This window comes from Ixodes scapularis, unplaced genomic scaffold (genome assembly GCF_016920785.2).
Source record: "Ixodes scapularis isolate PalLabHiFi unplaced genomic scaffold, ASM1692078v2 PGA_scaffold10__122_contigs__length_95168666, whole genome shotgun sequence".
Lineage (NCBI taxonomy): Eukaryota > Metazoa > Arthropoda > Arachnida > Ixodida > Ixodidae > Ixodes > Ixodes scapularis.
In genome coordinates, this window is record NW_024609836.1 from 83,412,493 (window position 1) to 83,438,738 (window position 26,246).

The following is a 26,246-nucleotide window of genomic DNA, read 5'->3' on the forward strand; positions in this document are numbered from 1 at the left end:
CGAGGAGGCCCAGGGACGTGTTTGCGGGCAAGCGGCTTTATCATCTTCTTCTTTCTCTCGCCGATGGGCTATCCTTAAATCCACCCTCTTCACTGCGCACATGCCCAGTCAGTCAGTCGGTCAAAACATTTATTGAGTCTCAAGAAGCGTAGAGGAATTGAGATCTGTGTCATTGGCACGAGGCCTGAACAACGGGGTGGAGGGTTGGGGCGTCAGATGTCTAAGCCTGCCTTGTAGACAAAGTCTAGCAGCGTGCCGGTGACGTTTTTTAAATCGATTAGCTTTACAGGTAACACTTAGCGGGCATTTCGGTGTCGGCGTTAGTAGTTTGTCGTCGCATCGGATACGAAAAAAATCCTTCTCTCCCCTCATGGTGCAAGGAGAAAGAAGTTGGGTGTTCCCATTGGCCGGGCTGCACGAAGAGGGAAGAGTGCGTGGTGCGCTTCTCAGCGAGAACTTTGAAATTTAGAATTAATCCTCAACGAAAATTGAAGACACCCAATTGCCATAATTTGTCGGTCAAGCACGGCGTTGTAAAAAGTTGTGGAAATTTAAGCTTTTTCACTGACCAGGGGGCTATATGTTGCACGATTTGGACCCCCAGGAGACTAGGGAGAAGGAAGTGACGTAGGTGTGAATGAACGTGTCTTAGCAACTTCTGCAGATACCGTCATCAGCGACTACACCAATCAACATCCAAAGAGCGTTGTTGACGTCACTTCCTTCTCCCTAGTCTCCTGGGGGTCCAAATCGTGCAACATATAGCCCCCCAGAAGTCGCGATGTCGTAAACTCCTTTACCACACATTTGATTTAATAAACACAAAATTATGGCGCGCGCGCGCACGCACGAGCACACACATACACACACACGCGCGTGCACGTACGCACACACACGTACACGCACGCAAATATATGTTCAGACTAGGACCTATAGTTTGCATGGCCTCGTACGAATGCCCGCCAGCAACTGTCGAGCCACACTAGATAGCGGTGAGCTACATATTGGCCAAAGCGTGTGTTGCACCATGCAACACAACAGCGCGCACGTGAACAGCTGAGATAACCACGACAAAACATTTTTTTTTTCTACGGGAGTCTCCACAGGTCCAACAAAAAAAAGGAATAAGAGACGCCATGACGAACGCCATGCAAGCTGTCTGTCAAGTTCCAGGCTTGTTTCTGAACATTTTAGAGATTGTATCTCTTAAAAGTGGCATTGGACTGTAATTCTGTAAAGAAAAAAACTCCTAAACATGCCATACACGTTCTTTAAAATAAATTGAGTTATCAATTAATATAGAAGCGAACTGACATAACTACTCCGTGCAATTACATGGCGCATCGTCTGCTCGAATCACACTCGCTAGCGCCCGCGTGGTAACGCCACCGAAACATCTCATCGCCAATAGCGTCATGTTCCCTGAAGTGCAAATGGTTAGATTCTCTGGTATCGTTTTATAGGCAGCCATTCACTTACCTTTTTTCCGGATTGGCGACTCTAGCGAAATCAACATGCACCTAGCGCCTAGAACAGAAAGCATTGGTGGCAGGTTCGCTCGCCAGCTTCCTCGAGCGAATCAGATGTTCACAGCACCTGGCGGTCTAAAGACGAAGCCGTGGAAGTTCTAGAAAACACCTGGTAAAAGTTGCCAGTTTCGCAACAGATATTGCACTCTTACATTGCGAGAGAAAACGTAAGACCAGAAACAATCATACGAGAACTTCAAACTGGTACGGATGAAAAACAGACATCTTGAGTACGTTTTAATTGCTCATCAGGCGGCGTTGGAATGTGTGTGTACACAGAAATCACATAATCAATTAATCACCGCATAATTAGATTACAACGAGATACTCAGAAGGAAATCGGGAAAATATGACAGCCCACTCCCGTCACGGGAGGTCCACGTCCTTCCACAATGCCATCACATCGCTGCCCGCTGTTTTCAGAGCAATGCGATCTTTCATTCGTTTGACCTGTTCCTGCGAAAAGTAGCTTCTCCAGTCTCCAATCACACCCTTGCGCACAAAGTCTCCGGTCATTGGTTTGTTGACCATGTATTGCATGAACTCTTCGAAACTTAGCTTTTCAGGCGTCTCATCGGAGGGAAGTGACACGTCTTGTGATGGCGTCTTAAAAGCATCGTTGAGCACGTTCTTCATGTGCTCTATGCTTGACATCTTCCGAATGAGCTCAACCAGACCCGGATCTGCTCTCACTCGTTCGCCGTACTCTTTTCCGATAAAATCGGCCATCTTGACGATCCAAGACCTGGTGTCCCTCGTGAGATCTTCGTAAGTCAGGAAGAAGACATTGGGCTCGCCACGATGTTCGTACCAGGAGAGCAGGTGGTCGAAGTAGTCGCCGTACTCTCCCTTCCCTTCCACAAACGTTTCGAAAAACTCGTCGAAGGTGCCGTCTTCGAAGAAGTAGGCCGGCAAGATCTTCTTGTGGTGGTAGTAGGAGACACAACAATCATAAGGGTTCCTGGTGATGTAAAAGTATTTGGCGTCTCTCGAGTAAGGCTGCTTGTGGAACGGGAGATGAGTCTTGATGGCTCCCGGTCCGGGCATCCTGGCCACGCACTCGACACCCGTACACTCGAGGAAGGGTGTCTTCAGCCGGAACTCGGCCTTGCTCTTGGGAGGAACACCGCCGCTGAAGATGTTGAAAAGGATGAACTGCATCCAGGTGGTGCCGCACTTCGGGTAGCTCACGACGAACACATCCCCTGGCTTCGGCTTGTAGGCGAGGGCTGACAGGACGCTCTTGTCGGGCAAGTAGTAGCTGAGGTAGAGCCCCTCGATCTCTCTGTAGACACGGTCCCGTTCGATAACTGGATGCGCCCTGTCTTGAGTAGTCATGACGGTCCAATTTTGGGGCGCTAAAGATAAAATAGATGTGGAGATTAGTGGCGTGCGTATACGTGTCAGTATGCACGCTTCAGCGCCCCCCCCCTTCCCCTTTCCCTAAACGGAACATACACTAAAAGGTATCAAGGGGTCTTTCAGTGTATGTGTCGTTTTTACCTGCAGTCTCGGGGGTTTTGTCATGCTTAATACCCTTTTTTCCCGTTCTTTTTAAACATCGTTACTTCCCCGCCACTCCGTCGGGGTGCTCGTACGACTAGATGTCTTTCCTAGGCAGTCGATGTATACTCAACCCGCGAATAAGCGCGAGCGGCGTACGATATTTGACGGTACAAAGCTATTGCGCACGCTCAAAGCACGGTCCACAGCCCAACAGACAAAGACTACAGCGCGCAGAATTGGTGGCTATTGAAATGGTCTATTAGGGAGTTTTAGTATATCGTTCCGGTAAGTCCCATAACAATACTCCCCAGGCGCCCTTGCGCACGCGTCGTATCGTCATCGGAGTTACAACGATTTAGCCGGGCTTCGCCAAGCAAGCAAAAAGCACATAGTACTATCGTGGATACTATCTCTTTGGAACACCCTCAGGGCCCATGCATGGGGCATTACAGAGCGGGTGGGTACATGGAGTAAATACATCAACGGTGGTACAAAATGCAGTAAAAACACAAACATTAAAAAAGTGCAGGATTTGAAAAATAATCGGTTTTGGCGGATGTAGATGATGACGAATCTTCAATGGAGGCAATGAAAGGGGGAAGCCGGCTCCACCCCGAGCTGGTTTTGGGGATGAAAGAATCCAAAAACATATTTGTGCGGCAGCGAGGAATGGCAACTTTGAAGTGGTGATGGCACGCGGAATGAGAGGTATGTAGGCTGCGAAATAAGTTCTTGTTTCAAAGATGGGTTATGAAAGAAAATTTTATGAAATAGAGAGAGACGCGAAATGTTTGTTCGAATTAATAGATCAGGAAGTCCAAGATTAGATTTCATTAACGAAACGCTAGCAAGACTGAAATAGTTAGATAAAATAAAGTGCGCTGATCGATTCTGGACAGATTCAATTGCATTAAGGAGAGTACGTTGAGCCGGGTCTCATATACTTGACGCATATCCTAGCTTTGGGCGGATTAGTGTCTGATATAAACGTAGCATGAGAGAGGAGGGGACTTGGGCAAAATTACGACGCAACTAGCCGAGGGTGCGATTTGCCTTGTTAATGACGTAGTCGACTTGGATGTGACATGCTCCAATGAGGTGCCAATAATCTTGTAGTCCCAGGTTTCAGAGGCATTAGAAAGGCGTGAGATAGTCATTCTCTTGCACTTGCTTATGTTTGAGGGCATCAGCCATTTGTTACACAAATTAGCAATGTTGTCAGGTCAGATTGAAGGAGATGATTATCAGATTAGTTGATTATTTCGCGGTAAAGAACAGAGTCACCAGCAAACAACTGTATCGAAGAGTAAATGCAGTCGGGAAGATCGTTAATATATATTAAAAACAATAAGGGACCCAGAACAGAACCTTGAGGGACGCCAGATTTTACGACAGAAAAAGATGAGTCGTTGTTGCAAATTGGGTGCGGTTGGTTAAAAAGCATTCAAGCCATTTCAGAATATTAAGGTTAAAATTTATAGAGTGCCGAGTTTAAGAAGCAATAAATGATGGGGTACCTTATCAAAATCTTTTGCGAAGTCGAGGAAAACGCAGCAAAATGATGATCCATGATCGAGGCCTCAGATTACGTAATGGACAAAACAGAGTAGTTGCGTTTCGCCAAGAGTTGTGTTTACAAAAGCTGTGCTGAAAGGGTATAAAAAATGAGTTAGACTTGAGAAATGACACCATGTTTGAATATATTACATGCTCCAAAAGTTTACAAGGGATGCTAGTTAGCGAAATAGGTATGTAATTAAGAGGAGACTGTGCGTTACCAGACTACACTGAATAGACTGCATAAATATTTGTGACAAATGTAGACAAGTAAACCTCAGTGTTTTTTAAGAACTTCGAATTAATTCCATTCGTGCTACAAGAAGAGGAACGTTTCAGATTCTGTATTAGATGCATAATTCCTACAGAAGCAATAACCATCGGGTTCATTGGAAAAAAAAAAATGTCGACAATATACTTGAGGCACAATACTAGAAGGGTCAGAAAATGACTTCGAAACGACGTCGTTTAGCACTGAGCAACATTCTTCACTACGCATGACCTGCAAATCCGAATCTACAAGAGATATGGCGTCTTTTAGTGTAGGTTTTATAATCTTCCAAACTTCGAAGGATTACAAGAAAAAATCAAGGGAAGCGTATTGTAAAGGAAAGTGTGCTTGGTCTCTTTGATAGCGGTGCGATAAGCGTACAGACTATCTTGATATGCGCACCACCGAATAGTATTATCAGTGCGTTTCGCCAAACAAAAAAAAAAAATCGCTCTTTCTTAGGAACTTTGTTAGGGCGTTGGTAAACCAATTTGAACGTTGTTTATCGGGGATGAAACGAAGTGGTATGTATTTGGGAATTAACGACATGACTTTTTCTCTGAATAAATTTCAATTACATATCCTACAGTGCGCTCAGAAAACTCGGGCATATATTCATCAATGAATAGTTCAAGCTCGGTTTTAATATGTAAATAATCTGCTCTTTTGTGGTTTCTAATTGTTTTGACCTTAGTACCTTTACGAGAAATGCGCCCGGTTATAAAAAAAAATGCATGAAGCAGTGGTCACTTGTGCCAGGGAAATATGAAGGTGAGTGAACAAGATCTGGCGCTGTAGTAAGAATTAGGTCTAGTATGTTAGCTGATATACGACCAGATCTGGTAGGTTGATTCACAAGCTGTGTTAAAGTCTAAGCGCAGGTTTACAAAAGATAAGCATTCGGCTGACGTTGCACTGACGGTGTGGCAGGACCCTAGCCAATTTATTTTCGGAAAATTAAAATCGCCCTATAGAAATAAAGGAGACAAAGGAAGCTCCAAGACCAGGCTACTTAGGACATGATGTAATTGTTCACAGAAAGCCGATGTTTCGCTTGGCGGTACGCACATAATAGCATATTTTGGTGACTCAGCTGAACAGAAACTCAAGCAAACTAAAGAGGGGAGCTATAACACGGCAGCCGTGGCAGCTTCGCATCCCCAGCGCCGCATATCACGGGCACTCAAACACCGCACCTACCGCGTGCGGCGAAATTGCTCTGCTAGGTTCCGATATCACTCTCCCCTTGTCGTCGTGCACAAAAAGGAAAAAAAAAAAAAAGAAAGAAAGAAAGAAAACGCCGTTACAACACTTGCCGATGTTTGCTTCACAGTCCTTTGTGGGTGCGTCTTTCGGTGCGGAGATTCCCTGACTCGTGGAAACCAGTCAGCCAAACTTCCAACGAAGGGGACATTTTGAGCGAAACACAATTAGCACAGCAGTTCTGACACAAGAAAAAACCATGAACAGGCGTCCGTCCGATTAATAAAAGTAATCTACCGAGATATGTATACAATCATCGGCAACGATTATGCTTAGCTTAGCTCGGTGTGACCCCTTTTTGTCGGTTGTTTGGCTGGCTCGCTTCCGCGAGTCGGGGAATCGCCGTACCGAAAAGGTTACCCACAAAAGCCCTGGAAGCAAACATCGAAAAGTGCTGTGGCGGCGTCTGCTTTGCGCCCGCTTTGTGGCGCTGGGCGTACGGAACAGCCACGGCTGCCGTATTATAGCTCAATAGTGTCCGCGATAGTACGCACTACATATACACCGCTCCCAGAAGACTGTCTTCGAAATCGTCCACTCGACAAACACCGGAAAGCAATTGTTCCGCCGCGCTCTTGTACTCACCGAAGAAGGAGATGGATGACCTTCCTGCCGAAATGTGCGTCGCCCAAAACCTCTTACAACCCGCGGCGAAAGTTGTTCCGGACGCTTTAATGCCTGACCTATTTTCACTCCCCTCTTTATCGCAGCGCTGGGACAGCGCAGAGGCCTCACGACAGACAAAACCGAACCGTTCCTCTAGAAGACAAGGCCTGCTGATGACGTCATCGTCGGTGGACTTCCGACGCGCCCCAAGCGGCAAACACGCCGAAGATCGCCGAGGGACGCCGCAAAGGGGCAGACCCGTCCGTCTTGGCGTCGCCTCGTGCTAGCGTCGCGCTTGTTTTGACTAATCAAAGCCTCCACATCGCCTCCTCTCCCTTCATGTAACGTCATCACAGCCGGATCGGGCGAACTCGGCTATTGGGCCCGAGTCCGACCTACGACGCCCTGATTGGACACGAGCCCCGGCCGAACACTGACGCAGCACTCGTGCCCAATCTCGGGCCTCGATCGATCTGTCTGTGATGACAGTAAGCCTTCTGCTTATCTAGGTGGTGTTGTTCATGAGACGCTATGAGAGGCGCTGGCAACGATGCCGACGCAAGCGGCGATGCGTGGGTTCACTTCTGATGACGTTGGTGAAGGCGCTTAAAGTTTCGGCAGCGCGAGCGAAATTGAATATTTATCTGTCGCGCATTTTTCGTGTTGCTCGCGCACGCTAAGCTAGCAGAAATTTATTGGTGGATAGAAATTTGTGAAAGAAAATAACGAGAACCAGAAGATTACGAGAAAAATCTTTCTTATCGCCTTGACGGGACGCTGAAAGCGCGAGCCACATTTTTCTTTCGTTTATTTTTCTTTATTTTCATTTTTTTTTTCAGGCGTTTTGTTATCGCACGTAGATAGATGCTGACACACCTTTTGCAAACGGGCGTGGCTCGTGCATGACCGAACACTGCATTGCTGCTTTATGCCCCATGCAAGCATTACGTGCGACAGCGTTATAAGTACATGTTCCTCAAAAAGAGGAACGAAAGCTCGTTTCTCGTTCCTTCTGATTTTTTTAGAACGCGTTCGCGCTGCAAGTTCCATACGTGAAAAGGAAACTCGTTCCCGTTACAGTTAAAAAAAAAAAGGAACATATCGTTACATATACGTTGCATTTGTGTTTTGCGGATTACCATATTTTCCTAATTACCATACCATATGAAAAAAAGAGAGAGAAAAAAAAAGACGCCCGAAATGAGTACATTACAGGAAACAATCGAAGGCAGCTCCCTTTGGCTTAAACATGTTTATGAAAGTTTTATTTGAGGATCCCGTGTCAAGGAGTGTGTCCTTTTTCGAGAACTGAAAACAGCAAAGTCGAGATGGGCCCATTGACGGCGCAAGTCGATCTATGCTTCAACGATTCGAAATCGATACATGAGCACGTTTCAACAATATAACTTTTTTCTTTACGGCTACATCGTGTACTAATTTTCAATATAAGAAAAATCCAGTTCGCGTTGTGGCGGTCAACATAAGTTCACGGCTTTCTAGTATCGCGCAGGAGATCGCGATTCCGAAAAACCGGTAGAACTAACTTTTCGCCAATTTCCAGCCGCATCCGGCTGCGGAAATGAGCCTTCAACTAAGCGCTGTAGATGATAAAATTGAGTCAATGTGATCCCTGGAAAATATCAGTGTTAATAAAAATTAAGTTACGGAAAATTGCAAGCTGAGACAGCAATCCTCACGAGAAAACTTGCACGCACCGCGAGCGTGCATGTTCATCGAAGGTATACTGTTCACAAAATGTTCCGAGCATACCCGAGTGGATGGCGTCGAGGAAAAGCCTTTTTCGGTTTACAGACGCAACCCATTGCCGCCGGAGGTCATTTGGAAAGCGATAGATTTCGAAGACATTGCAGCCGCAATTGCCTTGCCCCCGATCCCGTGCGCGATACAGATGTCCTCCGATAATATTCTGCACTTTCGGTTCTTATTTGTGCAGCTTATCGCCAAGTAATGGTGTCCCGATGACCAGGGGATTGCCGTCATTGAATGCGTCAGCTCTAATTAAGTCTGAGAGTAAAGAAGTGGAGGAAATTGCGAAGAAAACAAGAGAACTTGGAGCGACAGACGCGGTCAAGGCGTCCATCCGGGTCTTCCCTTCGTTCCTCTTGCATATATAAAGAATCCCCCCCCCCCTTTCCCTCTAAAAAATAAAAAAATAGTTATAAATATAATATATTGCATTAGCGAATGCTTATACTCCGCCCAACTAGGGTGCCTTCATGTGGCACTCTACGCCCAACTGTAGCGCTAGAGCTAGTCTGGACCGGATGCCAAAGCTTCAGCATTGACCGTTATCTTATTCAAAAGCCTCTGAACTTTTCTGAACTTCTCAATGGGAAAAATGGCGCCCATTTTCGCCCGTTTTCGGTAACTGGTGGTATAGAGCGCCGTGTATTTATAAGAAATCCATCGGCCGCCATTTTCCCATGAAATTTTGTACGGCCTCGATGAATTTACACTTTCACGGGTTAATCAGTGTAAATATTTGGGTCTAATAATCACCTCAGATCAGTCTTGGGCAGTAACTAGTTTCTAGTAACGCGTTACCGGTAACTAGTTAGTTTTTTCAGTAACTTGTAACTGTAACTCGTTACTGCATAGTGGAAGAAAACTTGTATATGTAACAGGATTACTATTTTTCGAAAGTAAATGTAGAGTATAACGTCGTTACAGTTACTTTTCCGATTTATGTGCCAAATTATTGCAAACACGACAAACAAATCGTCTCCCAACTCGTGACAGAGTCCCAAGTCCTGATACGGAAAGGGCAGAGCAAATACTGCCGCAGAAACCGTCTGGAACACGAGGAGAAAAGAATAAAAATAAAGATAAACTAAATTTTGGGTGACCTTGCTTGGTCCCGCCTAAAGCCCCTCTATCCTGGGAAAAGTGGCGCCATTCATTGTTGTAGAAACGCTCGAGACACGTGCCGCGTGCCACTTCTGGGAAGGACATGGCGTCTGAAATCTAGCACAGTGCCGCGCTGTGCCGCCATGATCTTCCCAAGGGCTGCACGTTGCACGTGCCTCGTGCATCGACGCACCTTGCGCTACTTTTCAAACATGAAGGGGCTTCAGTACCGCCAATTGGGATGATGTAAAGTCCCTCTATCCTGGGAGAAGTGGCGCCATTCATTTTTGTAGAAATGCTCGAGACACGTGCCGCGCGCCACATCTAGGAAGAACATGGCGTCTGAAATCTAGATCAACGTTGATCTAGCTCAGTGCTGCGCTGTGCCGCCATGATCTACCCAAGGGCTGCACGTTGCACGTACCTCGTGCATCGACGCACCTTGCGCTACTTTTCAAACATGAAGGGGATTTAGGATGATGGGGACGTTTGTGTCCGTACACACCGTGCATGGTGCATCACCCACAGCACACGCAGATGTAACAAAGCGCGGCATCTCTAAAGCATTTTTCCTTTCTTCGCCCGGCGGAGGGAGCGAGCCGTTTAGAATCTTACACGCAGTGGTCGTTTGTACCTCGATCTTCTGCATCGCTGCCATGTTCAGCGGGTTTAACGGAGGAACGTTGCCGCGACATTGCTCTCCATGTCTTCAAGATAAGCTTCGTGTTTCATGAAAGATTGTGTGCACGCAGTAGAAAACGATTTGACCGAACAGTAGATTGGAGTGGCATAAGAAAACATCTATACAAAGATGATTGCTAGGTATGACTTTTAATATTATTGACTTCACACTCGCACGATTTTTTTTGTTTCCGCGTTATTTTGTTTTACCAAAGGAATCTGAAATTAGAATTGACCGATTGTAAACTCGAATCATGATTGGATATATATCCGAGATCTAGACACGTGTTGTTGTATTCGTGAATACCTTACGGTGGTCGCGCTTACTTTAAAATTTTTATGGATCATCAGCAAGTATGTGCTAGCTTAATATTTTGAAGACATAAACCTGCCTGTAATTTTGCCAAAGAAGAAAAAATAATAAATGCTTTATCATACAGTGGATTTACCCCAATACTGTCTTAAATGATGATCTTGTTCAGGGAGCTATTCACTGTAAAAATTTAAATAGGAAGAACCAAACACGTTATACAAACTACTGGAAAAATCTTAGTTTCTCAAGACATAAGATTCACTACCGTGAACCGCATAATGCATTATGGAAATGGTATGAGTTCCTTTTAATGTTTTATAATATTTTTGTAAAGTAACGACGAAGTAACGGCGTTACTTTAGCGAAGTAACTGTAATAAGTTGCTCTTTCGATTTTGCAACTGTAACTGTAACGCTGTTACATTTTAGCAGTAACGTGTTCATGACCGCCTCAGATTTACCTTTGAATTGTCATGTCGCCAATGTTGCCAGCACAAGCCACGACAGCCACAAAAACTCCTGGCTTACACTAGCCTAGTTCGGCCCCACACTAGAATACGCTAATATTCTTTGGTTCCCTCATACAAAGGCGAACATATCTAAACCGGAGAAAATACAACGTAGGGCAGTTAGAATATATATACAATAAATACAGGCGGGAGGGACTCACCAACTGAACTTCTTTGATAAAAGCAGGTCTTTTAACCTTAGCTAGCAGAGCTGAAAAACTTAAGCTGAAAGTCTTGTACTTTCTTCTTCAAAATGCCTTTAAAATTTATAAATCTAAGTATTTTTTTTTTAATACTAGAGAAGCCAGGCATAGACACGTCACAACCTTGCCTGAATATTCCTTTAAAAACAACTGTTTCCGGTACTCTCCCCCCCCCCCCCCCTTTTTAGTCTTCAGAGAATGGAACAAACTTGTTCATTCCATCACTAGCAGCGCCACAATAACCCAACCCCTAGCACATCTAGGTGCTTTGTCACACAGGGATGAGTGATGTAAGATTACCTTTCTTTTTTCTTTTGTATAACCAAGGCTGTTCCGGCTGTTTTTTTTTTAATTTTTTTATTGTGTAAGTTTGTTATAGACATGAGGTCTGATTTTGTTCCCTTCCGAGGCACTGTTCAATAGCATTTATGTGTATATTTTTACCTTGGAGTGCCAAATATGATGCATGCAATCTTCTTGTATTTTGTGTTCAATTCTTGCTAAGGTCCCTCTTGTGACTGGCAGTATTTTCAAATAAATAAATAAATAAAGCCAAAATCAATAAGCAAACCGACAGGTTATTCTGTTCGACAATTTCCAGCGTTACACGTATATGGCCCCAGCCATTATAACTAATAAGCCCATAGGGATGTCATATGCCACGGTGTCGCGTGAATATGACGTCACATGACATGGTGACGTGACGTGACTTTGGAACATCATGTTACACTACAGTAACTCCCGTTTGTCTCCAAAGTAAAATGTTTAGCGCGCCGAATGTAAAAACGCAGCAATTTTATGGCTGTCATGTAACCTGAAAGGGTGAATATTTATAGGTACTAATACTGAGGTTCTATTTCAGGCGTGAGTTGCTGCGTACCTTTTTGCGGTGCAAACAAATACGGGTCATCTCTTAATAACCCCGTATCACACCAGGAAATACCCTCTGACCGACTTGAGCGAGCAAGGTGGCTTCAAGTCATCAACAGAGACCAACTCTGTACCAAAGTAGACGCCATCCTTTCATTTAAATTATTTAGTTTCAATAAATAGGCGTCGTCAACGGCGCAGTGAACCCCTCCTGGCGAGATGCTATTTCTATTCGCTGCATATTCGCAACATGCAGCGCTTTTTTTTTTCACATTGACATAGTCTTAGATTATTTTCTAATAAACAGCTTGCCTTTTGGAGCGAAAAGCGAGCAACCTTACGTTTTCATACTTCTTGTCATAGCAGGCACATATTCTTGCCGAGATTTCTGTAGATGTTATTTTCGTTACAAAAAGGCCGGCATCGCTGCGAAGTATTTTAGCAGGGGGTACAATTTATAAAGAGTTAATAAAATATCACTTGTTTTCATTACATGAAAATCTATCAAAACCCAACTAATATTGTAAAAACTAGTTTACAAAGAAGTAATCATAAGCTTTCGGCTGGTCCCAAAATTTTCAAAAGACGTAATAGACAGAGCCTGCTGATTTAGTATATTCTCGGGTATTACCTTCTCGGCTCCAGTCCTTATTACCGCAAATGCAGATACCAAGTGAAATTTGAACATTCACCGGAGGCGACGAATTTATATATTTATGCCGATGCCTTAAGGTCTCTAGTGCTCGGACTCTGCTTCCTGCGAAGCGGAGCACAATTTTCGCGGCATAGCTGGACCACGAGTGCCACCACACGGAAACCACAAGCCCCATTTGCCTGGCCTCTTCCTATGGCATGCATAGTGAAGGTTATGTAGGAGGCTCTGCCCTTTACCTTCCCCAAACAGAGATAGTATACGGACGAAACGCCCGAACATATATTGCAGCTGTCAGCTCTTCTGGAACGGCGTTTAGCCGTCATATTTTTACAAATGCGCACCGTTACACCTGTCGGCTCTACGAAGAATGCCTCTACTTGATAAGAAAGTTCACTCTCTCCCCCGCAGATGACACGGAAAGGAGCACGGTATAACCTAAAACCAACAAAAATCTTCAACAACCTGCACTCTCAAGAAAAAAGGGTGTATCGTTACACCCTTTGTCCCATATAATACACCCCAAAACTTCACTTCGACGTACAGAGCCCTATAGTCGAACAAAAGGCCCCAAATTTTTCGAGGGGCTTGATAGTCGTGTGGCACAACTTATTAAAATAGCTAAAGTACGTATCAAAGACCACATAAAGAAAACACCGAGTTTTTGCAGTAGGGCCAAGAAAACCCCGATTATTTTTTTTATAGTCAGTAAAACGTACATTAGCTATTTTAAAAAGTTGTACCACACGGCTATCAAGCCTCTCGTAAGATTTCGGGCCGTCTGTTCGACTGTAGGGCGCTGTACGTCGAATTGAAGTTTGGGGGTGTATTATATGGGACAATGGGTGTAACGATACACCCTTTTACATCCTTTTTTTTTTTTAAGAGTGTGCTAGGGTTATTTTCAGTTCTTGCTTCAATTGTCTTCACTTCCAACTTATTCACGATCAGGTCTAGTGCAATATTTGCGCCAAACTGCGAATAACCATCCCATTTCTGTTTTGGAATGGGTCTTGACAATCCCATTTCCGTTTTGATCTTTTTTACCCAACACGAAGAACACAAAGACGAAAAACCAAAACAGTCAGGGTTCAGTTTTTGGGATACACAATGTGTATATATATTTGCATGAACCATGTGTCATTTAGCACACCACCCAGGATAATTTTGTAACGATTTTACTTCTGGCAAGATACAGAGGGAAAATTTCATCGCAACGAATAGGAAGCTATAGACGCTTAGAGGTGCGAAATAACTGCAAAACTATATCTACAAAAAACAGTCCTTAAAGTCCTTGCGGTCAGGTCGCCACTCTTAGGCCTTATGGTAAGTCCTCGTCTCTCCAGAGCTCCATGACGTCACTACCTTCAGTCCTGAGCGCAATCCACCTCTTCATCCTGTACACCTGGTTCTGAGAAAAATGATTCCTCCAGTCTCCGACGACGCCCTTGCGTACGAAGTCTCCGGTCATGGGCTTCTGGAGGGCGTTTTCCACCATCCCGTTGCTCACACCCGCAGGTTTCTGGACTTCACAGGGAAGTGGTGAAATTTCTCTCTTGGACCTGAACGCTTCGTTGAACAACCTCTTCATAGTGTCTACTCCAGACGCTTCCACGATCGACTTAGCTAAGAAAGGGTTGCTTCGCAGCATTTCGCCGTACTCGTCTCCCAGGAAGTCAGCCATCTTCAGAACCCAGCCTTCGGTGTCCCTCTTGAGATCCTCGTACGTCAAGAAGAGGACGTTGCGGTCGTGCCGATGTTCGTACCAGGAGAGAAGATGGTCAAAATAGTCACCGTACTCGCATCTCCCTTCTACGAACATGTCGAAAAACTCGTCGAACGTACCGTCCTCGAAGAAGTAGGCGGGAAACCCCTTGGTGTGGTAGTAGAAGGACACACAGCAGTCGTAAGGATTCCGAGTGACGTACACGTACTTGGCCTGGTCCGAATAAGGCTGCTTGTGGAATGGAAGATGCGTCTTGATGGCTGCCAGTTCTGACATGTTGGCGACGCACTCGACTCCCGCGTACTCCAAGAAGGGAGTCCTCGAATTGAACTCGTCTTTGTCTCTCGGCGAAATCCCGCCGCTGAAGATGTGGAAAAGCAAGTTCTGCGTCCACGTGGTTCCGCACTTGGGGTAGCTCACCACGAAGACGTCTCGGGGCTTGGGCTTGTAGGCCAGGGCCGAGCGGACGTGTTCGTCGCGGAAAGAGAAGCCGAGGTACAAGCCTTCGACGTCTCGGAATACTTGGGCGGGTTTTCCGTTGGAATTCATCTGTCCTCCTGCGACAGTGACCGGTACAGGTTAAAAAAATAAAAATAGCGATAGAAGAAACTGGATTGCGCTGAGCGTATACCTAACTGCCAGCTACACCAGAGCAAGTTTTAATGGGTCGTTATATGTCCTTGGCTCCGAAAAAGTAAAGGCCTGCAATCGACCCAAACTTTTCTTTACGCTGCGTCCGCAACAAATGAAACAACAAACAACGACAGGGCTCCCTCGTCCGCTGTGTCTGTATGTCGCGTGGCAATCAACTCAACAGATAAGATAGGATGACGTCGCTTGCCGCCGACCAATGAGACGGTAAAGGAAATGAGTGAGCGCTTCTTCGATTCTTGATTGCGTCCCACAGCAAAATAGAGGGAGTTTATGAACATCGAAAGCTCGCTGAGACCCGCGTGCCTCCGCTGAGGCGCACTGCGTGAATCCCTTAGATCAACAACGGCTATGATGCCTCCTACGGCGTCAAGTGCAAACCGATACTCGCTTATTTAAACATGATTAGATACAGCCTCAGTAAACACGAACAAAGAACAAGAAACGAACACGACAGGACAACGGCTGACTTTGAACTGAAGCTGATTGTATGAAAAGGAAACCAGGGAAACTTCGTGAACAGATTACAGACACAGAGATTAAAACGCACGTTTACTATGCCGCAGAGATATCGCCTTACAAATTGGCACTCATGTTAGATCAAAGGGACGTTATCTCCCCGGATAATGCCCCCCGTGGATCACTAACACGTCTGTCTGTCAACAAAGAAATAAACAATGCTTCAATCATTTGTCGAGTCCTTCTGTCTGGGTGTCCGCTCACAACCTCGTCACCAAAAGAACGGGGACATGAACAATCCCCGCAAAAAGCGGTGAGAGTCCCCTGACCGTATAGCCCTAAGCCCTAATTATAAGAATACAGGCGACATCTTTACAGTGACGCTACGCGAGGACGGAGATAGTGACGTCACCGTCGTTCTTTTCTAAATACGTTTCGGTTTGAGGAAGCCAGCGGAACTAAAATAATTTGGTCGGTAGCGCCCAAATGCTTACATGTTCATTACAGCTTGCGGTTTGAGCGTAAAGCCTTCATTACAGCTTGCGGTTTGAGCGTAAAGCCTGAAGGTTGGACGTCAATTTCAGAAATGCAATATGCCATCGAAAGTCAATAATTAAAAAGTGAATTAAAATATCTCCGTTAATTAGACGCCTAACTGCACAAATAACCTCGTTTCTAGTGGTCGCCCAGTCGGGTAAGCTAATCCGAAAATTCAATGTATCCTAATGCAACTCTTATTTCTATTTTTTTTATTTAATGCATCTATAAATACAAAAAACACCCTGTATATGAGGTGCCAGTCCATACCTTAGGCTGCATTCGCAGGCGTGCTCGTCATCATGAGACCGCAGCACTGACCGTGGACGCATTTCATAACTGCCTGATAAGCTAAGACACTTGCCCAATAGCGATAAAGTTTTGTTTTGGTTGGACTGTTAGTTATCTCAACGCGAACAATTTGTTCACGTAGCTGATGTTTCATCCCCCACAGTTCCAGGTTTATCAGGGGTGCCGCAAGGCTCTGTACTCGGCCCATTGTTATTTTTGGTACTTATAAATGATTTGGTCAGTGCCGATTTTTCGCGGATGATTGTGCCTTGTTTTCAGAGATAGGTTTGTGTTGAAGACCGAGAAGTACTGAGCAACTCTCTTGCTTCTATTTACGACTGGTGTTGTAATTGGCAAATGGCTCTGAACTATAAAAGTATATGTAGATGACTATAACCAGAAAATAAAAAAAATCCTAAGCTTTTTTCATACTGCGTGAATGGTGTTCCGTTGAAAGCTGTTAGACAGTATAGGACCGTACCTTGGTGCTGTCATTGCGTCAGATCTCACGTGAAACGCGCACGTAAACTACATAGTTGCCAGAGCGTCGCAGAAACTTTGGTTTTAAGAAGAAACTTAACCTACTGCATACCCAAAAGAAAGTTAACGGCATACACAACTATAATTGGGCCCATATTAGAACATGCGGACTTGGCGTGGGACACCTAGACAGCAAAAAAACATAGAGCAAGTAAAACAAATAACAAAACACAAAAAGCTGCGTTTTGTTTATAACCGTTACGACAGGCTGACTTCCCTCTCTCCACTGCACAAGGTGTCAAGCATACCTAAACTCAAAACACGCAGAAAAAGTAAAGACCGACAAACAGTTCGCGCTTTCCACTTTTCCCCCGCTTCTCTGCCCCCTTCTACCCTGTCAACCGTTGCCTGTTTCCTCCTCCCCCAGCGTGAGGACGATCTTCTGCCTTGCAGAATCTCGTATCTGGTCGTCGGCCTTTAAGTTTCTTGACAACATAGTGAATGGCAGTGTTAAATTTACATTCGAAAATTACATGCAATACAATACATTCAGGCAGACACACGACAAGTAAGAGAGAACCATTATAGTGCCAGAATCTAAAAAAAAGACTCTTTTAAATATTCCTTCGTACCTCGCACTATTCACGAATGGAATATTTTATCATTAAGCATGGTAAATCAGCTCACAACTCCTTGCTTTGCCGTGGCAGTTACAAATCATTTAATGCCATAGAATAATATTGCATGTCTGTGTCTCGAGCCTTCGAGTGTTGCTTTAGTCTTTCTTCAATGTAAGTATGCGCGTGTCACTTCGCGTTGTCATGACGCCTAAGCTCATTGACATTATGTTATTCTTTGTTTGTCTACATTGTACAGTGTACATGCTGTACCGTGCCCATTCTTGCCTTGGACGCCGTCGAGGTGTCTGGCAACATTTCCAATTAAATAAATAAATAATGTAAAAAAATACATAAAAGAAAGTCTCTTTAAATTTTAATGTTTTTCGGCGAAAATCAGGTTTGCTGCTCATTCATTATTTTTTACATCCAGGTATGCTTGAGTCAAATGCGCTACGCGGTTTGGAAAGTTTAGAGACAGGACGATTTTGTGGGGGCAAAAAAACTGAAGATTTAGAAAAAGAACAAACAAAAAAACACGGCTATTGAGAGCAAGAATGAACGAACCAGTGGGACTGCTATTTATCGCCCTTTTCAGCGCTTATCAGCTCGGGCGAACTATGTCGCGTCGCTGAGCCGTGGACGTATGCGGGCGAGAGCTACAGAGCATGCCCAAAAGGCGTTCCACAGCCCAGCAGACAAAGAAGGCAGAGCGCAAAAGGCGAGTTTCGGAAAGGTCTATTGACCCTTTTTTGATAAACGCCACCAGGCAGTGCTTCAGTTTTTGACGTCCCAGAGAAGTTCCGGTTCGTAAAAAGAATTAGCCAAGCCCACCCTAACACCGCTGCTTGAAATCTCGATGAAACGCTTAACCACCAATTCTCCTGGGGAACGCCAAAGGAACGAAGAAGCGCGTGATCTGTTAACATGTTTCGAACATTCTCGTAAACCAAATCGCCTTTTTGAAGACGTTGAATTGTACAGCCGAAGGCCCTCGTTAAATCTCCAAATTTTCTGTTCATGTAGCGGTAATGCTTGTGACATAAGCAAGCTCAACAGGCTTGCAAAGACTGAGCGACCGGAAGTAGCTTGGGACGCAATCGATGTTTGTAAACAGCAAAAGCGTATATATACTCACTGTCGTATATGGTGTTGTGCCTCGCTCTTTGCAGACGCAGATGCTTCCAGTCTGACGACGCCGAAGCGACCTGCTGCCTTCCGTCGTGTACCCTCTCATTAGACGATCATTTCGCTTTATCTATGTAAGGATATAAACAAATTATCTCTCGTCCTTGTCCTCGCACGGGGGAGGCTGGGAGACCCAGTTTCGTTCCGACGATCGGTGCAATTCGTGTGCGCACAAGTCACAGCGCTTCAGGACATGGCTCGAGGGAGGAGAGAACAAGGAGGAGAAGGCCGAGTGTCGTTCGAAGAGAGGACGAAAAGGTTAGGCTAGGTCTCAAACAAACACATGGGACATACGGAGAACGGAGTACTATATGCTCAGTTTTTACGCTAAAATCTGTCGTGTGATTTGTTTACACAGGAGGAGGTTACAGCAATCCCGAATGGTCGTCTGGGCCGGCTCACTTGAAAGAGCGTCTTATGAGACTGGGTGAAAGAAAGTCGGCATGCCAAGCCTGGTGCGCGCGAGAGGACTCGAGTTGAGAAGCCACTCCGCTTGTGCGCTAACTTTGGCATGCAGTGCTTTCTTTCACCTTGTCTACACCGTAACCCTGTCTTAGCTGAGACGCTGCTTCGAGAAGGCTGCAGCTCTAGTGACTCCAGTAGAGAGAAATTTAGGCAGTTGAGTACCACTGCAAGCCTGGGGTCTAAACGTACATCACGCAGTAGTGATTAGACGACCACACTACGGTACGAGTTGGTGACAAGTGACAGGTTAAGCGTGAAGTGCAAGCTCATCCCACCTTTTCCCTCTTTAGCAGAGAAAACGCTGGAGAAAAGGTCGCCTCCTTTCCAGAGTTCGCTCTCTTAAAGTGGAAAGAGGATGGGAGGAACTTCCACTTCACTTTTAACCTGTCACCGACTGCTGCGGTGCACTAGACGGTGGCAGATTATAGAACCGAGTAGGTGCTCCGTCTCGAGCACGAGCTTTTTGCCCTTGAAAACACTTCGTCCCATTCGCAGTCAAAGCACTGCGGAAGGCAACGAGCTAGTTCTGGAGGCGGAGCTTCGTCTGGATTCTTAAAGGGGCGGTTCAACGATATTGACTTGGAATGTTTTTCACCTTACACGAGCTTACTGGCACTAGTGGGACTCAAGGATACTCGCAGGCAACGCCACTGACCAAGGAACTCCTTTGTTGCAGTGTAATTTAAAGGACAAAAGCGAGCGGTTTCATTCAATCTCCCCTTCGCAAAACTTGATGTCGTAGCTGGGCGGTCGCAGTACCGCCTAGTGACGATATCTGAATGCTGTTCATAAATTGGACCCGAGCATTGCGTGGGCACTCGATTCGGGCTCTTGATAATCGATAGCTTGAGAAGCATTTGGGGTAGTAGCCCGTGTCTAATCGAACCAATGTCTGGAACTCAGCCAATGCCGTGTGCCTTGCCAACCCTAAAGTCAGTTTAGCCAACCCCAGCGCGTGGCTATGATGAACATTGGCGGCATATAATCGGCTCCAGATCACGTGACCGCGTGTTCTGGTTGCGAATTGAAGGGACGCTGCTCGTTTTTCTTTAATTTTTTCTGAGACTTCGATTGCGCATGATGAAAAACATACGAGTGTTTCACAGCTCATTGGACGTCAGGGATCCGTTCTAAGCGGTATTTGCGCAAAGTACAAAAAGCGTTGCATCGCCCCATTAACCTGTCTCACTATAACACTTTCGGCCACCGATCCCCCATGACATCACTGCCTGAAACTAGCTTAATTGCCCTGTGCTCCCAAAAATAAAACAAAAACAAGGAAGGGTTTTTGTGAATGTACATACCATGCAAATCACTGACAGAAAAACAAAACCAAACTGTCGAACAGTTGTATGTAGAAATTCATAAAAAAAGAAACAATAAATATTTTCCGAATACAGTATGCTAAATTTAATAAAAAGTAAAACAGAAAACACTGAACTTTTATGTTCTTGTGGTTATATTCCCAGAGCATTTCGTTATGGTAAGTCCTCATCCTTCCATAGCTGCATGACGTCGCTACCCGCAGTCTTGAGTGCAATCCACCTCTTCATCCGCTCCACTTGTTCTCGTGAAAAATGGTTCCTCCAGTCTCCTACAACGCCCTTGCGTACGAAGTCTCCAGTCATGGGCTTCTCTAGGACGTCTTTCAAAATTCCGTCGCCGACCTCCTCACGCTTCTGGACTTTGCCAGTGGGAGGTGGTGGCGCATACTTCCTTGACTTCAAAGATTCGTTGAACAACTTTTTCATATTCTCTACTCCGGAAGCTTCCACAATCGACCCAGCCAAGAAAGGGTCGCTTCGCAGCTTTTCGCCATAGTCGTTTCCCAGGAAGTCTGCCATCTTCAGAACCCAGCCTTCGGTGTCCCTCTTGAGACCCTCGTACGTCAAGAAAAGGACGTTGCGGTCGTGCCGATGCCCGTACCAGGAGAGAAGATGGTCAAAGTAGTCACCGTACTCGCATCTCCCTTCTATGAACATGTCGAAGAACTCGTCGAACGTGCCGTCCTGGAAGAAGTAGGCGGGAAACGCTTTGGTGTGGTAATAGTAAGATACACAGCAGTCGTAGGGATTTCGGGTGACGTACAGGTATTTAGCCTGATCCGAATATGGTTGCTTGTGGAACGGAAGATGCGTCTTCATGGCTCCCGGTCGTGGCATGTACGCGATGCATTCGGCCCCTGAGGCTTCCAAGAAGGGCGTCTTTGCCTGGAATTCGTCTCTGTCTCTCGGTGAAATCCCGCCGCTGAAGATGTGCAAGACTAAGTTCTGAGTCCATGTGGTTCCGCACTTGGGGTAGCTCACGATGAACACGTCTCCAGGCTGAGGCTTGTAGGCAAGGGTCGAACGGACGTGCGCATCGGGGAAATAGTAGCTGAGGTAGAGACCCTCAATTTCCCTGTAGATTGGTCCGGATTTTCCGGTGGAACTCATTTGTCCTTCTGTAAAAAGAACGGCACAAGTTGAAAAAAAAAAGGTTGCTGGAGAGGTTTGATGGCGCCCGCTTGTCTGCCACCTGAAGTCACACTGCTCGTACATCATGTAAAAGATACAATGTTCATGGCAAGCATGACGACAAAATTACCTGCAGACACGTCTCATGCATGATCGGGGCATGTTTGCTTCATACACATGTATGCTCGAGTATGTCTAAGGGCTGTGTATGACCAACGTACGAGAGCCATCATGCATGGAAGAAACATGCCTAAAGAGTCTGCAGGCTGTCTTTTGTATGGTGTACACATGGCTTGCACGTGACGTCAGTCCGCCCCTCCTTCTGGTGGCCAGAAGCGCCTCGTTAACGCAGCAGAAGCTACGCTCTCACGCTCCCTTTCCTTGAAGTCCGCGTCCCTCCCCTCCCTTTCTGGTAAGGTCCTTACAGGATGGTCTCCAGAAGCGCCTCGCAGCGAAAGCTACCAACACCTCCTAGATAAGAAGTCCTAAGCGCCGAATTTTCCTGCGTCACCAAAGGAGGCCATCGCAGGCCGGAGATTAGACACGAGGGCTGCAGCAGCGTTCGGCCGGAACACGAGTCCAATCAATGAGATGAGAGCTCGAGTCATAGCTGAAAGCTATCGCCGTAGTCGTGTCCAATCTGTGGCCTACGATGGCCTCCTTTAGTGACGCAGAAAAATGTGGCCTTAACGCAGCGGAAGCTATACCCTCTCGCGCGCCCTTTCTCCCTTATGCCTGAGAAAGTGACGTCAGTGCAAGACGCGGCCTTATAGCTATAAGTACTTTGAAGTGTGATCGAGATGCCCTCTGTCACTTCTGTTCCCTTCTCTTCCACTTTAGATTCTTTTCGTTGTCCATCCCAAGGTGTAAGTTGGGCTAAAAATAAATAAAATAGGGTAATCTATATGCAGCTCGCCTGTACCATCACTGTTTTATCCTTTTGTGACCACTGCAGTTTGTGAAGTTTTTACTTGAAACGAAAGTCGACCTTCGGGGTTTCTTTCATTTTGCATCCCACGAGGACAATGTGCAGCAAACATATTGTTTTATATTTCGTTTCACCTTACTATATGAACCGTAGGGGGCGCTGTGAGCCATCGGAGCCAATCCAGTGAGGTGTGTTACGTGACCTTCGGGAAAGGCAACGGTCGCGTGGTCGCGTGATACGCCGACAACGCTGGATTGGCCTGGACGGCTTGTAGCGGTCCGCTGCGGTCCATCGTCAAATTGTACGAAGAGCCACGAAATCATTTTTTCTTTCAGATTTGATCCGTTACGTTCCTTTGGTCACTATATCAGTGCCTACACCTGCCACGCGCCATAGAACGTCTACCTCGAAGAGCTAGCAATGTTCAATCACTATCGCGGGCTTGGATTGACTAATGTCGAACCACATATGCTACGATCTCCTCCGGGCATCGTTGGGATTCGGATACTTACGTCACTGCTACGATTGGTCACCAACGCGAACCTTTGAGTGCATCCGAGTGGAAACCGAGCGATGACATTAGCGTGCTCTCTAAAGAAGAAGGCAAGAAAAAGGAAGCAAAAAAGGTTGTATTAAAGCCACTACGCTTCCGATTGGAGTATCGGCACTCCTCGACTTTCTTTTGGGCCCGCCATTTGAGTGAAGAGCGGGCGAAATGGGCGACGGTTAGGATTCAAAAGTGACACTTCGTGAGCTTTACATACCTGACATTATGAGGTTACGGTACGTGATATCGTACTACGTCATCTAAACGTCACTGCCCACTTGCGGCTTCGACATATCGCGACACGATGACAGCACTGTGACTCTGTGTAATCTGTGTGCCGCAGAGGATGCAGAGCATCGGCTGTCGCCGCAGTTCATTTGCAGGGAACAGCGATGAAGCCGTGAATAGACGACACGCGAAACTGTTTGGTGGTCTGGCAGCATTGAGCACGCGGCCATCTTGGTAGCGTCAAGTATCTTGAGTTTCGGTTTCTCAGCATTTCCAGGGCATGGACGTTCTGCCACTAAGTGCGATTCGGAATCTTTATTGTTTTCCGACTTCCGGGCACACAACGTGGACAAAGGACTAGGTCGTCATGCCTTTCATTTCTGAGGACACTTTTAATTCTTTTTTTTTTTTTTCGATGCGAATACGCATGAAGTCGTACTGTTTAGCGGTAGACTGCTCCACGCCAATACATGCGACTCAAAGTTTTTTTTTGGTGAAAAGCTTTGTGTTTTTTTAGAGGAAACTGCCCCGGGCAATACTTTTCCGGCTTTGCAAAGAGCTCAAATTGGTTTCAGATAGCTTTCACCTCAAGCACAATTGACGGATTGCGCTGTTAACTTGTTCAACATTGAAAGAATAACCAAACTGACTTTCTCAATAGACCCTTTCCAAAATTCAGTCTGGCCACTTTGATCACTATCATCATCTGTGGAACGGCATCTGTGCCATACCAATGGCGGCCTTCTAGTGACTGATAAAGGAAGACGTTGAAGATGCTCCTAAGCGGCTCTTGCGAGGCCTGTACATTCGGGGGTCAGTACGACGCGACGTAGGAATGGAACACAAGAGCTACGTAAGCGTTTATTTCTAATAACTGAGATTCAGTCAATCTGTGGGCGGCACACAGTCGGCTTTAAAGCACTTTGGTGTACAGAATTTTCTCGAGGCATCTGAGTGGGTTGAAGCTTTGTTCTGAATGCAGGTTCTTGGTTACCATCGAACTGAAAGTGATCGAGAAAGAATTCACACTGAACAATTACTCGCGTGCCGTGTACTCGCGAAAGTGACGGTGCCGATACAAGTTCATTTCCGCCATTGATATGGCAAAACCTAAACTGCTTTACAAACCACCAGATGGCACTGAATTTCGGAAAGAGTCTATTCTACCCCGGGATCTCCTTTGTACTAAACAACAATTTTACCTCGGCGGCGAAAAAAAAGAAAAAAAAAAGACAACAACAGGAGGTTGTGAAATTAAGTTGGCACCGCTCGTGTCGCCCCATTCCACGTCCGCAAGGTGTAAGTTTTCGCCGCCGCCGACATGGAGGTTTTAGCCGTTGCGATGAACCTAAGTCGAACGTGGCGTTCGACAAAAAGGACAGCAAAATTCCGTCTCTGGTGAGTATTGAGCAAACAGACACGTCGTCCGTGTCTGTTGTGTTTTCTATTCCACATGACCGCGCTTTAAATATTCAAGAACATTATATCAACAAACTCTTCTGTTTAGTTTTAGAGGTGTTTCACAAAAGTCGTTTCCCGACCCCAAATCAAGTGTATAAACACCGCTGCAAAGCAATGAGATTGTTTTCTGGCTTTCCAAATTATTTTCTTTAATATATGACATTAAAATGAGGGCTCTGTGGTGCTTTCAGCTTTCGTTGTTCACTGTTAACCATGCGTATCTTCAATGATGATTGGTGGTGTAGATTATTAAAACCAATCTTTTTGCCTCGCTTAACAGCCTCATCCGCAAACATTGAGCTACTTGCGCATCAAGAAAAACGCAAGCCGACACTGCAACGCGCATAAAAAAACTATATAAAAAAAGTTCAGAAACAAGTTTGGTACAACTTCGCGAAAAGATTACGATCCAGTTTAATAGGTGTAAATGGCTTCACGCCGCGCGATTACGTCCGCATGGCTCTTCGCGTTGTCACCGATTGTTTTTGTCAAAAGCATGCGTCTCAAGTAACAAATAAAAATAAGGGAAACTTGTGAACCCTTTTCACGTCACGCGCGAATGGAAGGTTTATCGCTGCATTCGCAGCGGAACGCAGCAACGCGTTGGCATCGCATCTCTCGCTCGCACGAAGCGCGGTCGCTTGTTTACGCGGGATCTTTGCCGGTCGGGTCACTGGTTTCGGTTTCTTGCCGCTACCAAGATGGCGGACGTAGTTCTCGGCGCCCTACTAGATGGCGCTCTACATTTCGCATATGATCTATTGCCTTTTTGTGTTTATTTTTTCTCTCGCAACACTGGAAAACGTTAGAAATATCGCTACGAAAATCCAGCCTCTGTCTCGTTACCCTCTTCGTTCAGTTGTACCTGTCCCGCGCGGCACGTTAGCAAAACTCGGACTCAAGAACGTAAAAAAAAAAAAAAAATAGCAAATTGACATGCCGTCATCAGCACGAGCTGTTTGTAAAGGAAGTCACCACCTGCTATAAAGAACAGTTTTCATTGTGCAATAGGGGAACTCATGCTGTCAGCACGACCGCTAAGCACACAGCTATGGCCGCCAATGAACACTACCTACACAAACAAGTGGGACTGTGGTTCATACTCACTTTCGTATGGTGCCCTACGCCCCGTTCTTGCGGCAGGAAGCGCTTCCTGCTTGAAAGGAAAACGAGCTGACGTCTTTTGCCCTGCCTCTTTCCACGAGCGTTTCGAGCTTTCGCTCTATCGCCTAGCGAACTGAGCAAATTATTTCCCGAGGCTAGCTGTGGAAAGGGGAAACCTTGGTGACCCACTTCAGTCGAGACGGCGGTAGGGTGCAAGGCCGCCAAACGCGTAGATATATTTATTTCAGCGCGAGTCTTACCCGGAGAGAACGAGGAGGATG

At 45.9% G+C, this 26,246-nt stretch overlaps 2 protein-coding genes and 1 pseudogene across 3 annotated transcripts; all 3 read right to left on the reverse strand.

The window, feature by feature from the left end:
* Positions 1-1,734: 1,734 nt before the first annotated feature.
* On the reverse strand, positions 1,735-26,246 carry LOC8043478 (sulfotransferase ssu-1). Of its 2 annotated transcripts, none has more exons than XM_040206771.3 (2): positions 25,969-26,246; positions 1,735-2,887 (listed from the first exon to the last, which is right to left on the reverse strand). In XM_040206771.3, exon 2 carries the CDS (start codon positions 2,865-2,867, stop codon positions 1,896-1,898), a length of 972 nt encoding a protein of 323 aa, XP_040062705.2. In that variant the 5' UTR covers positions 2,868-2,887; positions 25,969-26,246; the 3' UTR covers positions 1,735-1,895. The 2 variants fall into 2 exon arrangements, with proteins under 2 accessions (XP_040062705.2, XP_029830101.3); XM_029974241.3 differs by lacking the exon at positions 25,969-26,246 and adding an exon at positions 6,712-7,031.
* Positions 14,117-15,102, reverse strand: LOC8043477 (sulfotransferase ssu-1). Its single transcript, XM_002416333.5, has one exon. The coding sequence runs from the start codon at positions 15,100-15,102 to the stop codon at positions 14,149-14,151; it is 954 nt and encodes a 317-aa protein (XP_002416378.4). The 3' UTR covers positions 14,117-14,148.
* Positions 20,628-23,170, reverse strand: LOC121832874 (annotated as a pseudogene).